This window comes from Branchiostoma floridae, chromosome 5, assembly GCF_000003815.2.
Source record: "Branchiostoma floridae strain S238N-H82 chromosome 5, Bfl_VNyyK, whole genome shotgun sequence".
NCBI classification, from domain to species: domain Eukaryota; kingdom Metazoa; phylum Chordata; class Leptocardii; order Amphioxiformes; family Branchiostomatidae; genus Branchiostoma; species Branchiostoma floridae.
In genome coordinates, this window is record NC_049983.1 from 17279766 (window position 1) to 17295976 (window position 16211).

The following is a 16211-nucleotide window of genomic DNA, read 5'->3' on the forward strand; positions in this document are numbered from 1 at the left end:
GGAAAAATTACACCGGCGCTCCTCCTACTATACCTACGCGACTCAACCTCTGCTTGGAGAGTAATCATAACCTGATATGTATGTTGTTTATGCATGCCCTAGACTGACCTGACACAGGAATGGAATACGAATGTAGCACGACCCGTCGTACCATCTCTCCGACTGCTGTATGATATTTTGGGGCTTGTGAGTAACGTTCATGCGAGAGGGGCTGAAATTCACGCAATCTTCCCATCCGCGATAGTTGTTGGGCTGCCCGGTGGCCCACAAGCTGTAGTTGCCGAGAGCGGTGCCGTCCACCCACCTGAACGATCCTTCGTCTTTACCCTGATCGTGCAGGCCAAACCAGAAGTAGGCCCTCTCGTTCACGGACTTGTACAGGGAGATCAGGAAGGCGTTGGTGTCGGCGTCTCGGGGCATGGCGAGGGTGCCGCCGTCAGCGTGGCATGCCAGGTCCGATTGCCAAAAGTTCTTTTTTGTGTTGAAGGCCTTGTAGCAGACTCCACGCCACTTGGTGTATCCCCCGGGACAAAGCGCAGACGGCCAGCCTACCTGGTCAAGACGCTTGCCCAAGACGGCCGTTCGGTTTCGCTCGCTGGCCAGGTTGCGTTTCAAGGCATCGACAGTGGTGGAGAGTTGCGACGTTTTGTTGATGAACACCACCAGGACGACTCCCAGGGTGACCAGGGCTACCACAACAACAAAGACGGCGGTCATGGTGCGGTAGCTGCAGTTGGCCCTTCCTTTATTTTCTGGACACGCTAACAGCTTGCAGACACTTCGGCGGTCTCCCGGTTTATCCTCATGTTCGTCCGCAGACGTGTCTACAGGACCCGGTGTGTCGTTTGTGGCATCGACCTCATCCTGGAGTGTATTCGCCTCCGGTGCAGTTTGCTGCGCCCCGGTCTCCTGTGCAGCTGTAGGGGACGAGAGCTTCGCCATCTGAAGTCGTGGTACCGCCTCGGGTACTTCATATGTGTTTGAAGACGTTTGCTGCGCCCCGGTCTCCTGTGCAGGCGACGAGAGCTTCGCCATCTGAAGTCGCACCGCCTCGGGTTCTTCATATATGTCTGAAGAAGTTTCTCGCCATTCTTGCCACCTGTGAGACGAGTTGTTGTCATGTGTACGTGGGGTGAGCCCACTTGCACCGCTCTGACCCACTGGCCATGGGATGCAATGGGACCGCGGCGCGCTGGCTAGTTCGTTGCTTTGACCAGCGATTCGGGCCCGGACTGGCTGTGCTTGTTCGTACATATCTGTGTCGTACTATCAGGTAGGGACTGAATGTGCAGTCTATAACTGAGGAAAATGTATATTGATGTGGGAACTGAAATGATTATTAGTCTGAGAAAAGGATGACACTTGTCCTTATATGGTGTGGTAGACGCAGCATGACGTATTCCCTTGCCTTTGCACGTGGCAGACTAATTATCTTGAAGAAGACAAACGTGAATACAACCTTGGAAACACAGACGTCAGAGTAAACTTCTCAACTGATTTTTAACAGATTTTTTTGATGAGATGATATCTTTTTTTAAATTCATTTCAATTGTTGTGGACAAACTCTAATTCTAATTCATCTGCAATCATAACTCTGCAAAACTTTTGCATTCATTATTTTATATTTATATTACATTTGCATTTATATTACCAGAGACGCACGCGCTCTTTTATCCAACGTTACACGAACATGTGCCTGATGTTTGCAGACTCATTATTTTCCGTTACTTTTTGTGGTTCACTCTGATCGTTATTCCTCGTTGAAACCGGAACTGAATGTCGCCATCGGAAAAACAGAACATGTTCGCTCAATTATCCTAGAAGAAATAATGTAAGAGATTGCCTCAATGCATGAATCAAGTGATGTTATTTGATTTAGTGTGATAATGGGTTTCAAAACGATCTCGCCACAACACAGTAGAAGCCGCTTAATTGCACACCCCATTTACCAGTGCTTTTCGTGCAATCATCTGAATGGTGCAACAGAGTGAAGTTAGCTGGACCGCACCACCACGGGATTTGGGGATTTCGTGCAATCAACAGAAGTGTGCGATTATCTGTTGTGCAATTAACTGACTTCTACTGTAGTTTAAAACTCTCAAAACTCTTACGAGACTTTATCAGACTCCCCTTTGTTCCATAGACCACCCAAAGGTACAAGCCTTTGCCATGGCCTTTCCGGAAACACGCTAATTCAATGTCGGGCGGTTGATAGAAAATCGATGAACGTTTCCTCCGAGTATACACATGAGCTCGGCCGGAGTCTGGTAGAGACTAGGGCGAGCATGGAACACTAGACACAAGAACACAAGACGGAAACAAGTACACGAAACAAGACGACACCCAGATAAGAACAAGTCCTCAGACCGAGAAGTTTCGGAGGAAGCCCTTTTCAAACAAAGTTGTCCTAATGGTGTCTGGAATCCTCCTCAATCAGCAAAGGTCTTTTACCCTGGATATCAGAGTACAACTTAGCCGGCTAAGGGAATTACGCCTTCTACGCGACGGCGTATCTCCCCGGGCCGGCTAATTCCATTTACGGGGGATGTTGCTAGGGGCAGAATCGTAGCCGCGAGCGCTGTTCTCTGACAACCAGTGTAAGGTCTTTAGTCTTCCTTTTTCAAATGCATGTATTGCTCCCGAAGGCTACCTCAAAACCAATTCCTAGGGAATACATTCCTGCAACTTAAGAGATACAGTGGGGTTCATGCACCACCAACAACTGACCAGTCGACGGGTCCGGGCCTTTTAGCCTAGCGGTTGTGGCGTTGGGTTTCAACCCAGACTCAGATTCGAATCCTGTTGGGAGACAGGAGACTTTTTCTACTCGCCCTTTTTGGAACGATTATAATGCTGTTACAGTAGAAAAGTCTCCACCACTGAGGCGTCGCCAAAAACTAGATACCTTCACCACGAGAGAGTATTGATGGATCAATGTAATGATAACGTCTGGAGAGGCGCGGCTTTTTCCGGACTTTCGATTGGCTAACGAAGTGGTCTTGAACTTGGCATACGGAAATTGTGCCGTGCTACGGGTGCGAGTATGCCATGTATGCTACCGGCCGGGATACCATGCCTGCCACTATGGTACTGAGAAAATGGAAAGAAAAACGAACAAAAGGAGAAGCTGTACTATAAGTACTACAGGGGCAAGGTATACATCTCAATATCTTTTTACATAAATCTCCAAGCAGATCCTATGGTAGCATAAGATAGTAGTATCAAAAGCAGGCAGAGGAGTAAAGCCGGTCTAGTACTGAGTGTGCTTCTCCCGGTAGCCGGCTTCACTCCTCTGCCTGCTTTTGATACTATCTTATACTACCGTAGGATCTGCTTGGAGATTACTTTTTATCGTGATTCCCCAAACTCCATGGCCTCCTATCCCTGCCGCCTCCACCCGAAAGCATTTCTGGTTCGCCCCCAAGGACATGTCAATAAACAGACAATCCGCATGCGCAAACAAATAGCCGCGGGTTATTAGTTCCATCGGGATGTACCTGACGCACAGAGAACAACACCTGCTAGTGATCAATATTTACTTCTTGCCAGATTCCCTATTCAGACAGGTATGTACCTTTAGCCGTTCTCCTCGTATACAGTTCAATGGTCTATGTGGCACTGTGTTGTTTGTAAATTTCTCCGTTTTGGAGAGTATTCACCGTTATAGAACGGTTGCATCAACTGCAAATAAGAGCCGTCGCATTCGATTCTTTGGATAAAACCAAGGAAAAATGTCATTTGTGTTGAGGAAATCACGCAGTGGCCTGACATCACAAGCGATTGGCTGAATTCTAGATAGTTTCTGAAGCTCAAACGGTAACAAATGATCACATAGTAGCTCACTGAACTGGTGACCTCTGTAATGTCATGACCTACTTTTTGGTTGAGTTGATGACCTTTGACCCGCACCACACGTAACCGATATCAACCTTTTTATCTTGTCCCCTTTGTTTCCTGAATAGGCACACACCACAGTTTGAAACTTGGGAAGTCTGAACACGGCTGTAACTGGCCCCTCGCCGGCTGGATCGGCTGTTGGGCGGGTTGCTATTGCTTGAAATACATAAAATACATAGACTGCAACCTTGAAAGTGTTTACCTTTGATTCAAGCCACAGTGAATTTAAACCAAGAAAACAGACACTTCTTTCGTGATGAGCTTCTGTAGTGCTAGCTAAGCAAAGAAAACAGGGGTTTGCACTACTCGAGTAACAGAGGCACACGTAATATATAATCTCACAGCAGATATTACGATAGCATAAGATCAACGTTAGTATCATCAGCTACCAGAGTAGTAAAGCTGACCTGGGAGACTGCGGTTGTCCTGACTCCCGGTACACACCACCGCTGCAACGCACCCCGCCCACAATGATGTTTGCACAGGTACACATTTGGGTCAACAGACATTATTGGAAACCTAAAACTTGCTTTTCTGACTGACATTTAATCACGAAAGATATCTGAAACTTTCGTCCAAACGTGCGCAGGAAGGCAGGCTTCTCTGTGTTACGTTGCAGATGTGTTTATGTGCCAGATGAAAATGTTGCATAGTATATGCAGAGCCTTAATACATTGTTTCCTTGTTCTCTGCTCCAAGGGAAGCCTGAACCATGACCGATCTGAGCAGTATAAGGAAACCCCTGTCTGTCGTGGCGAAGCTGTGTTACGGGATTGGAGGTGCCGGTATTGAGATCACGTGGGCCGTACTCGGGGCCTACACTAGTACCTTCCTGGTACAGGTGGCTCAGGTAAACTGTCATACTTCAATATGCCGTTTATATTTTTCTTCTTGTCATCTTGAAATGTACACCAAGATAGTTAAAGGTGTCAAAATCCCACCTGAACTATCAAAAATTTACCTTACTCCTAAGGCTTAGTTCACATTTCCAAACCGGGGCCCGGCCGGGCAGCTTTCGGGAGCGAAAAGAAGGACATAAAAGACATCAAAATATACAAAATGTCGAAATAAAATTCATGGGCATCATATGTATATATTTCTAGCTATACATTTTAATATTTCGTTTCTTGAAACATCCCGGCCGGGCCCCGGTTTGGAAATGTGACCTAAGCCTAACCAGCGTGTCTGGACAAGACCTGTTAACAAGTTTGGGGCCTTCACCTTTGACCTTCGACCACCATGCATCACGCATGCGCATTCACACTCAGAACTGTGAGCTGGCTTATTCACACTTACACGTGTGTTGTTTTGTATATTCTTGTAGATGCCCCCTTTGTTTGCAACATCCATCATTTTCGGCAGCAGGGCAGTAGACGTCTTCTGTAACTTCATCTTGGGCCCGTTGATTGACAGGACAAACACACGATGGGGAAAAGCGAAACCATGGTAACGTATTTATTTGTTCAGCCGTTTACAAACAGCCAGGGTTGCCCAACTAGCCATAGGCTGTTGCCAAGGGCTAACCATGAATGGTAACGTACAGATGAGATTTTACATAGATCATCTGCAATTGTAATTTCTTGGTCTGTGAAATGACAGGAATGTCATATTTGCGTATTCTATTTGTAGAGCTGATGAATGCATTGTTTTTCTCAAACAACTCGTTGAAGCAAATTTCTTACTGCATGTGGACATGCCATAAAAAAAGGTTTCAGTACAACTCTAAAAGTTTCTGATCTCCTTGATCATATCTAGGATCATGGTATCACAACTGATCATCGCTGTCATGAACGCGTTGATCTGGTATGTCCCGGATGTTGGAACGGACGGAAAGCTGGCCTGGTACATTCTGCTGTACACTGTGATGAAGATCGCCATGTCGGTAAGTCCCGCGAAATACGAGTAACCACTGGTTAAGAAATCATCATGCAAATCTGAAATGCTCAATGATAGGCTCAATATGATAGGCTCAAAGATGTTAAATGTCAATGTAGTTAATTGTATGTCAACATTGCACTTTGGTTATTATATTGCAAATACGTACAAAACATTTTTCAAAACTAAAAGTATTGTAAGCATCGTCGCCTGTCCCTCAGTTTTGAAAGCTATTCACTTAAAAACTTGCATTTACGGTGATGTCAATCTAACCGATGCTAGATCATGTTGACAAAGATGTTGACTTTTTTCAGGGTTTTTCAATTTCCCACCGAACATATTTGATGTTTCTGAGCGATGATAACTCCGACAGAGACTCGGCCGTTCTGTACAGTGAGTAGCAACAAATGTCTTACGGATCAAGGTTTTCCCTGTTCTGGTTTCTCCCTCTGATAGATCACGGCGGTAAAACGTCATTGATTGCAAAATTGTGGCAGATAGCGCTCAGAAACGACAGGCAGTCGGTCATCTGAAACTTCTTCCTCTAATGTCACTCATGTACATGTGCAAGTAGGTAGCAATGTAGTTCGGGATCACATGAAGTCAAACATTATCTACTATCACAGTTAAGTCATTATATAGGGTCGAGATGTTTGGAGCACAGAATGTTGAAATCACACAGCGAGCGATTCTGATTTGCCGTGTCAAGTGGCAATAGTCTGTGTATCCGAAGAAATTTACAGAAGAAATTTACAGAAATTTCCTCCTGTCTTTAACTTGTCAGCCTTCAAAACAAATGTCCACCGCTATCTCCGTGTACAATTATTTCCAACGTCTTACTTCATCGCCTTGAAGTTGTCTAATGGCCTTGCAGTTTAAAGACTCTCGTTAAAAATATGTGGACTACCTACTACCATTCGCCGTTCGGCTGCCGCCCGTGATTCAAAGTTTGATAACGTAGGTGTGATCTGGGAGGATGGCATGGGCGTAAGATATTTTCTATCCTAGTTTGAAATGTTCTAGATATCAAGGTATTAAGAACAACTTTCTCCGTTTCAGGGTCCCTTGTCATGGTTGGGGGCACTGTTGGGGGGATGGCATTGCATGGGCAGATCTTGGCATCATATAGACGTTCTGACTTTGACGCCTGTGACAACAACGCCACCTACGGCGCCAACAACACCAACAGTTCTATGGACGACGCATCTTTGGCGATGACGGTGAGTGCATGCACTTACAAAAACATTAACTTATGTCAGCCCTAACTAGCATGGCGTTGCTACCACACGTAAAGGCCGTGTTGATGTGAGTTTATCGGAATTCCGACCACTTAGATTTCATACGATTCACAGTATGGTCATAAGTTGTTTTTTTTAAACGGATGAAAACTGATGCAAGCGCTGATGCCAACCATATAATAATGAAATCAACATGGCCTAAGCCCCTGTAAGGCTTAAGTCACATATCCAAACCGGGGCCCGGCCGGGATGTTTAAAGAAACGAAAAATTAAAACGTATACCTAGAAATACATACAAATTATGCCTATGAATCTTATGTTGACATTTTGTGTATTTTGGTGTCTTTTATGTCATTCCTTTCCCTCCCGAAAGCTGCACGGTCGGGCCCCAGTTTGGAAATGTGACCTAAGCCCAAGGCCTACGTCACATTTCCAACCCGGGTCCCGGCCGGTCTGTTTGCGGAAACGAAATATTAAAGTTTATGCCAATGAATATGCACAAGGCATGCTGTTGAATTATTTTTTGGTACGTTTTGCATCGTACTTTTCGTTCGCCGAAACTGCCCGGCCGGGCCCCTTTGTGGAAATGTGACGTTAGCCTAACCCGGTACAGTTTTCATAACTCCATGTCCCGATTTCTACAGAAAAACGGCTACATGATCTCTGCGGCAGCTGTGTGCCTTCTAGTACTCATCGGCTTGATAGCGACTGCCTTTGGAACAACCGAGAGAAAAGGTAGCACGTCTCTGCCATCCGTTTACGAGTATTCCAGACCCATGGGTCTGCTATCCAGCCTTCTCGTCGCGTTAGCGCTGGTCAGCCGTCAGCCAATCAGACACCAATCGCATTGTTCAAGAGAAAGTTAACAGCCAATCACGTTGTCTCTTGACCGTGGGTGATGGTGTGATTGGCTTCCGGCTAGCCAGCGATAAAGCTAAAGGCACAACCCGTCATACGCGCAATTTGTCCGTACGATTTTTTGGGAGGCCGCGTCCGCCACGTATTTCTGAAAACGTTCTGGCTGTACAGGGCAGGCGCGAGGCCCGTACTGGCACGTACGCCTACGGGGGTCGAATCCGCATGCCGGTGGCACACAAAATTTTACCTGCACGTAGCATTGTACGGCACATTGTCTGCGCACTCCAAAATCCGAGTTCGCACGGAGGCGGTACTTACCACTAACGGATCCCAAAAGATTGCCGACGATTTGGCACGTAGACAGCATGTATTTGCACGTACAGCGGGTTGTGCCCTTAGCTCTATGCATTCGAGACGTACACAGATCGCAGGCTAGTACGCCAGATCGCTGCTTGGCTGACACACCCAGCTACTCTGATACACAAAAGCATTGGGTCTGGTCTGAAGTAATCTCATGCGCTATCGCTGATCAGCCAATCAGATAACCCCCTTCCTGATATTGGAGGTTGCTACTTGTCTATAGGCACCGATATGATTGGCTGGTAGCCTACACGTCGCTATTAATGATAGGACGAGCGAGATTCAGTGCGATATTCACTTCTTATAGAACAACTTTCCTTCTATACACCCAAAATATGCCTAAACATTTTTTTCCCAAATTTTGATCGTTCCAGATATTTCTAGGATATCTGGTGGCGAGCGTGCCGGGCAATTCCAACTGAGGACTTTGAAGACTGTGCTAACGTTCCGCCCCTACGTGTTTTATCTTGTGACATATTTCTGTGTCCAAACAAGTGCGTCAGTGAGTATGGCATGGAGAAGTCAAATCTACCAATAGTTTATACGTAGTGCGACAGTGATTCAAAGCTAACTGTTGCAATGGAACATATTTTTATCCATCAATATCCGGCGGAAAAGTCAACTGTTAACATTTAACACAATGAGCAACTCGACACTATTTCCGGGCATTGGTCATTTTGCATTTTGCTCTACCTTGTCTTTTTTTACAGATAGGGCATGGCGCAGTGGCCCTGTATGCACAATACAGTCTGGACTTGGAAGACCAGATAGAGAACGTCATTTTAGCAGTCATGGTAAGAAACAATGCATACTGGTGATTGTGTTGCTTGGCAATGTGACAAGTTTTTTTGTAGACTCTCTACTGTGCTGATGTACAGCATTACTACGTTTTCACAATCTATCGCATGATAGAAACAACCATTTTCCAATGATTTCATATATTTTCCACGTTTGAGGAGAATTTTGTTCTCACATGAAACTGATAATACAAATGTACGTTTTTGTCTTACAGACGTCATCAGCGCTAGCCATCCCGTTGATTGCTTTCATCGTGTCCAAATTTGGGAAGAAGACCACCTACATATGCTGTCAGCTGGTAAGGTCCTGAAACACTATTGTATCGTATGTTTTCTCGTGACGTCACAGACGCCATGTTGGTGGGTTGATCATGAAATAGTCAGAGCTGTAAATACGCATGTCTATGACATTACATTACAACATTTGATTAATCTCCTATTCACTGTTTTTCTATTTCTACAATTTGCTTGCTTTTTTTAGTTGTTACATTTCTTATGATGTTATATTTCTATTTCTCTATTTTGTTTAGTTATCAATTATTGAAGTATTATAATTTCCTTCCATTTTGTTAATTGGTATAATAGTTTGGGTTATATAATTTTACATCTATTCAATCTTTTTTAGCATATGAATTGTTAAATTGTATGATAATTTGCTACTTTGGGTGCTTTTTTCTCCCCCTGCACGTTCTTTCATCCTTTAAATTGCGTTATGCTATCTTTTTCAAAAATTGTGCAAAATAAATCAAATCAAAATGCTACTTATGTGACTGTCAACGTGATTGTTCCTTCTGTTTGTAGGGTTGGAAACCAAGGCAAAACCTATGTCTTAGAACATGCCTAAGGTAAACTGCTAAGTTACAATTATGGTTGTTTTCACTGTGCTTGTAGGTTGGGATCCCGCTGTACATTGGATTTCAGTTTGTACCCAACGGCAGCTTAGCTGTTTATGCTATTGTCATAACCTTCGGCATCTCATTGGGTTCACACTACTTCATACCATGGTAAGTGATCGTATTTTTGTACAACGTCTGATGTTTTTAGTTTAATATTTCCGTCCTGGCTGTGAAGTCGGCTCTGAACATCGGCTTCCTCGGTAGTTCTACAGTATGGCCCCGCCGGGTTAGCCTACATCGATATATCAGGCCTTTCTATGACGGTATGAATCGGAGAATTCGGATTGAAAAGGGGAGCGATTGGCCAGGAGAGTCAGTCCACCGGAAGGCCAATGAAACTCCATTGTGGCCGAACTCCACTGGCAGAATTATTTTCCCTGCACCCAAAGTATTAAGTCTGGTAGAAGTTATTTGTATATAAGTTTAAACTCTCCGATAAAAGCCAATCTAATACTACTGATAGGGCGACTGGCGCCCCCCTCCCATCAGTGCCTTCGTGAACTAAAGAATCACAATATGCCCACCCACAGGCTAATGCTGACAGACATCATAGAAGGCTGCTATCTCCAGACCAAGGAAAGACTGGACACCACCTTCGTCGCCCTTACGCTGTCAATAAATAGTCTCGGCATCACCTTGGGACTGATGATGGCTACCATCGGGCTGGAGTGAGTACCGATATCTACATTTATGTCATACCTAGGTTATAACGTTCCATACATTTGTTCCGGACCGTGTGATACAAAGCTTTATGTCATACCTGTGACGCGAAAACGTTCGATACGGGTGTTCCGGACCGGATGATAACTTTCCGTACGGCCCGGGCTTATCACACGGGCTCCATTCGAATAAATCGAACTGTTTCGAGTGGGCCGAGTACGACGCCATCGAAATATTGAATACTAGTACCTGATTCGGACGTTGGAACATTACTGTTGCAACGTGTTTTTTTTCGAGGGCAACAAATTTGTTCAACTTCTGGCGCATTTCGCATCAAAACAGCGGTTTTCTCCGGTGGGTATGACATAAATAAAATACAACACGGTGTATTCCGCATCACCCTCGGCCTCAGCCCTCCCGCGGGTCGGATCACCCTCCAGCCGTCGGGCGATCCAACCCGCGATCGGGCTGGTACTTCGGGTGATATGGAATACACCTTGTACACAGTACACAGCTTGGGACATACCAATTCCTCCGCGATAGGGGTAGTACACTGAAAAAAAGTGACGGAAGGGTTTTGAGGGTCCAGGTTTGGGTGTACATTTCTCATAAACTGCTGCGAATACTACCGAATTGACTACTGACAAGGCTCATAAGCGTAAAACGTGATTTGGGGCCTTTACCTTTGACATATCACCCACAATTCCGGTTACTGCACATGCGCACTCGGAACCGTGAATGTTCTTATTGCATCATAGAGCCGATTGATACCATGACTACATTTCCTCTACATCTTTCGTCTGCAGAATCGCAGGCTACAAATTAGGATCCTGTGTTCAGCCTGACACCGTAGGAAGCGCCATGCGGATTCTGCTGTCGGCGTTTACGTCAGTCCTGACCGTCGTGGGCGTGGTGTTTCTATGGCAATACCCAATCACAGGGGAAAGGCAAAAGGAAATTATGGAGGCCATCAAAAAACGGTTAGTTTTTTTTCAAACTTCCTTATCAATTTTTCTTATGTTTCTTTCTTATGGTTATTAGCATAGCTTCTATAAGTTTGTGCATCTGTTAATGTAAATTTCTACTCGGTACGAGGGTCGGTACTGCTTTCGGTCACATGCATACAACAGGCCATCGACTAGTAAATATAAGATATATGTGCCAATGTGTAGCAATGATAGAACGAAATCTATGAAGTGCGTAACTGGCAACAAGTCTTATGCAGAAATGTTTACGCATTATATAATTAAGGTGCAGTGATTCCCACAACATTACGGCGAAAAATGTTTGTTGTATCACGTTTGGGAGACTATAGCAAAATCTACAGTCAACTAGGAAAATCGGAGATATCAAGACTATGCAATAAAAGTTTAATCACGGAATAGCTGAATTTTGCTATTTAAAGATCGTAGGGACTTAATGTACGTACTCTATTGAGATGACCATGTACATAAAATTTGTTTGTGGTTCTCCTGCATTCCACAGGAAACTTGCAAACGCCTTCCAACATGATGCTAGCAAACGAAACGGAAGCCTGTCCGATATGAATGAAAAGGCTCTAATACCAGTGGAGATTTTAAGTTCAACTGCAAAAGGGCTGGAAGAGGAAGACAACATTTTGTCGTCAAAAACAGATTTGTCTGTACTTTTTGATTGTAGAGAATCGGTGATTTGATGTGTGAAGAAAGAGTAATTTCTTTTGCTATTGACTCAGCCATTCACGGCGATCACATAGTCATGCACGCACACAGACCACACATTTGTTCGGGACACATCATCGTCTACAGTAGAAACTGAACGATTTTATTAATTCGGATACAAGATCTAGGTCTCATTAAAATGTTCACGAGTTTCAAATCAGGACCGCAACAGTATACCGTTTTGTTATAAATGGTAAGTGAGACGTAGGTTCCCTAATCTACAATGTGTCAGAACCACTCCCGTGAGGTAAAGCTAATTACATGCACTTGTGAACGTAAATCAAGGGCGGAATATTTAGAATATTTTCACACCGAGAATAATCATATAAAGCGGGCTCCACCTCAGAGGACACCTCCGAGAACATAAACAAATACCAATTATGCAAATCCAATTCCTTAATTTGCATAATCAATACAAAACTGTCATAATTCTTCCAAGTTGTAAATGATCAACATTGTGATCAGTGTAAGTTATTTAAAGGTGTAAATCTAAAATAGATTTTGTAAATGTGGAAGTCATATTACATGAACGGAACTTTTGTTGAGGAATATGTATCATTAAATGCACTTCAACTATAGGGTGCCTTTCCATCCAAAATATTTCCGTACTTTTAACGCAAAAAAGACACTGACAAGTGCAAGCTTAAGATTGGGACTCCAAAAAGCGAGTTAAGCCTAGTACAGAAAATTCTTGGGGGATGAAACTCGCCCTTTTAAAAGTCATAGAGAGCAAAATCTAACACCTGTAGAAATGTATGTGTCTAGGTCTATGCGTACAGGTTAGAGTAGTTTTCAAAATGGTAAACAACACGTTTTCTAAATTGTGGGTCAGTGCAAAAAATGCTCAACGTATGCAGAATTTAATGTGCGATGAGGAATGAACTGGCAATAGACCCTTGGTTATTATATTGTGTATTATGATACAACACGTTTAAAGCTTTACATATATTACACATATTTAGTTCTTATTGATTCAATGACGATCCAGTCATACTTTTATGCGGATCCATACAAAGTTCAGTATTTGGTAAATATCCACTACAGTGAAGTTCCATTCTCCTACGCAGAGGGACAGACCACAGTCATGTCAAAACTCGACATAGGCTAATGCCGTTTGGGGACCGGGCGTTAGGAGGATGTGAAGTTCATGACAAGAAGAAGAAAACAAAATTGACAATAAAAGGAATAAAGAAGCATATTCGAACCTCGAGTATGGCGACTGCAGTACCTCAGTCCGTGTGTCAACTTCGTCGTTAAGATGTTTATTTATAGATGGCAAGATGTTAATGAGGATCGTTAAAATCATGTTTCTAGTGGCCTAGGTTTGTCCTAGTATGACTTGGCAGACAAAGAGCATGCGGCGGTGGCATGGAGCGTCGTACCACATGTTTGGCACATACTTGTCGGTGATGGTTGGGCTGACTGCAACACAATCCTCAATGCCAAGATAACTGTTCGGTTGTCCCGGAGCCCACGAATTGTACCGACAAAGAGCAGTGCCATCCAACCACTCAAACCTCCCTTCTTCGCGCTGATCATGCAGGCCGATCCAGAACGGCGTGTGGATGCCAATAAAGGACTTCAGAGAGATTAGGAAGGCGTTGGTGTCGGCGTCTCGGGGCATGGCGAGGGTACCGTTAACGTTGTCATGGTGGCAGGCCATGTCTGAGTCCCAAAATGTTTTGAATTTGTTGAACGCCTTGTAGCAGACCCCGCGCCACTTCGTATATTTTTCGGGACAAGGTAAAGACGTATTAAAACGATTACTGTTTTGTTCGGAACAAGGTGCAAAAGTGTTGTTACTCATCTGATCAAAAAGACGCTGGCCCAAGACAGCCGTTCGGTTTCGCTCGTGGGCCAGGTTGCGTTTCAAGATATCGACAGTGGTGGAGAGTTGCGATGTTTTGTTGACAAACACCATCAGGACGAGTCCCAGGGTAACCAGGGCTATCCCCACAACAAAGGCGGCGGCCATGCTGCGGTAGTGGGCCCGAAGGAAACTGCGGAGACTTCGGTGGTCCCTCGGTCCACCCTGATACGTTCTGTTCGCAGACGTGTCTTCAGGATCCGGTGTGTCGTTTGCGGCATCAACCTCCTCATGCGGCGTAGTTTGCTGCGCCCCGGTGTCCTGTACAGGCGACAAGAGCTTCGCAATCTGTAGTCGTACCACCTCGGGCTCTTCATATGTGTCTGAAGACGTTTCTAGCGATTCTAGACAGGTGTCCGTTGCGACGTTGTCGTCGCCGTGGCGGACACGCCCGCTAGCAACACTTTCGCGAACATGGCGATATTGAGACGCTGGTCCGCTGGTTTGTACGTTGCCGGGACCCACGACCAAGGCCCGGACAGGCTGTGCCTGCTCGTACATTTTCACGGCTCTCTCAGACAACAGACCCACTTTTTCAGTACACAACAGAAGCACGATATGGGATATGAATATGGCAACTGAAAGGGCGATTAGTCTGAAGATGGCACGATTCCTAGTTCCCTTATACGGACAGCAGTCGTGTAATCTTGCTGCCTGTCAGTTTTCTGTGGCAGACCAATTTTCTTTGAAGGGAAGTCAATCTGAGCGGGGGAAGATATGTACAAGTGAACATCTCGACTGAAATCTCTTACCTCGGTCTTCGATATGTGTTCCAACCGTTCCTATGCCTAGACTAGGTACTTGTACATGTATCATCTCTTGGTATTTTAAGTTGTCAAACTCTAAATACAAAATCTATAGCGAAAAGAAAAGTTCTGTGATGTTTGGAGACCGTACTGCTGGAAACTATAAATTCACTTAAACACTTTATTTTTTCTGATTAATCACGAGATTGAAACATTTACTGTCATAAGACTCATAACTAACTAGTTAAATCTATTTATTTACATCAGGCCCGTGACCCATTAAAGCAAACACAGTACAAGAATATTATCAAAGATTAAAAACTACATTTAGACTACTGTGTATATTGTTTGCTTTTATGAAGAAGTTAAAGTACATCCCGTCCCTCACATCACCTCTTCCTGTAACATAAGGGACGTATGAAACTTTTCCAGAAAATAATCATGCCTTATGATTTGCTTTCAATATCTACAGAAAGGTTGTCTTTGATATACGCATCGGTTTGACCTTGTTGCACGGGTGTAAAGAACTGTCTGTTCTGCGACAAAAAGACACATAATGTTTAGACTTTTTAATAGGTTTGGCCAGTACAACCATGAAGATATTCTGCACATTGTACAATCTGAGTGAACGTTGTGGCTTTCGAAACAATAGCAAATGTCAGTATACCAGTTGTGCTTGTCTTTTTTCCAGTTCACCTACATCTAACTTGACCTTGCCGCTATAATAATGTACACGTCATGTACAATCATGGACATGTAATTAGAAGATATAGTTCACTAAAATGTCACGTCACCACAAATGGAGTGTAGGTTAAGAAGAAAAGTAAGAACACACAACAAAAAATAAGCATCTTGTGTCCAGGCCTAATCTCATCTCTTGAGATGAAAAAAAAAAACATGACGCCTGCCTAATGATTGTGAAAAAACAATCTAACGTAATATTTAGCATGGTTTGATCCAAGTGATTCAAAAGCATGGTACATCTCTCGTTGTCATAGGGTACAATGTTCCATTCCAGACAGAACAGCACTACGGTTAGGATTGACAGCAAGCACGATATACAAGAGCATCGGTGGTTCAGTGGTAGAATTCTCGCCTGCCACGCGGGAGGCCCGGGTTCGATTCCCGGCCGATGCAATAATATTTTGTCCCAGTCTATGAAATGTCATTTTTTCCCAACACTGGGGCGGAGATGTTGGGGAGTATTTATCATCAACAGGAATTACAGGATACCGTGGTGCTTGGTTGCAGTTGTGATACATCGTGATAAATCTTGTTTCTCAGCTAATGTAAAGGGCTATATACTAGGGCTATAAC

At 44.2% G+C, this 16211-nt stretch overlaps 1 protein-coding gene and 1 non-coding gene across 4 annotated transcripts; both read left to right on the forward strand.

The window, feature by feature from the left end:
* The first annotated feature begins 3463 nt into the window (after nucleotides 1-3463).
* Nucleotides 3464-13513, forward strand: LOC118416595 (sodium-dependent lysophosphatidylcholine symporter 1-like). 3 transcript variants are annotated; one of them, XM_035821746.1, is made up of 14 exons: nucleotides 3464-3566; nucleotides 4597-4747; nucleotides 5222-5343; nucleotides 5653-5779; nucleotides 6087-6165; nucleotides 6832-6992; nucleotides 7655-7745; nucleotides 8603-8730; nucleotides 8939-9022; nucleotides 9241-9324; nucleotides 9917-10029; nucleotides 10452-10589; nucleotides 11388-11561; nucleotides 12067-13513. In XM_035821746.1, the coding sequence occupies exons 2-14, from the start codon at nucleotides 4610-4612 to the stop codon at nucleotides 12254-12256; spliced, it is 1629 nt and encodes a 542-aa protein (XP_035677639.1). In that variant the 5' UTR covers nucleotides 3464-3566; nucleotides 4597-4609; the 3' UTR covers nucleotides 12257-13513. The 3 variants fall into 3 exon arrangements, with proteins under 3 accessions (XP_035677639.1, XP_035677641.1, XP_035677640.1); XM_035821748.1 differs by having other exon boundaries at nucleotides 4602-4747; XM_035821747.1 differs by lacking the exon at nucleotides 3464-3566 and adding an exon at nucleotides 3584-4382.
* A 2447-nt stretch (nucleotides 13514-15960) lies between these two features.
* On the forward strand, nucleotides 15961-16031 carry Trnag-gcc. Its single transcript has one exon. It is a non-coding gene; the product is annotated as a tRNA-Gly (tRNA).
* Nucleotides 16032-16211: the final 180 nt, after the last annotated feature.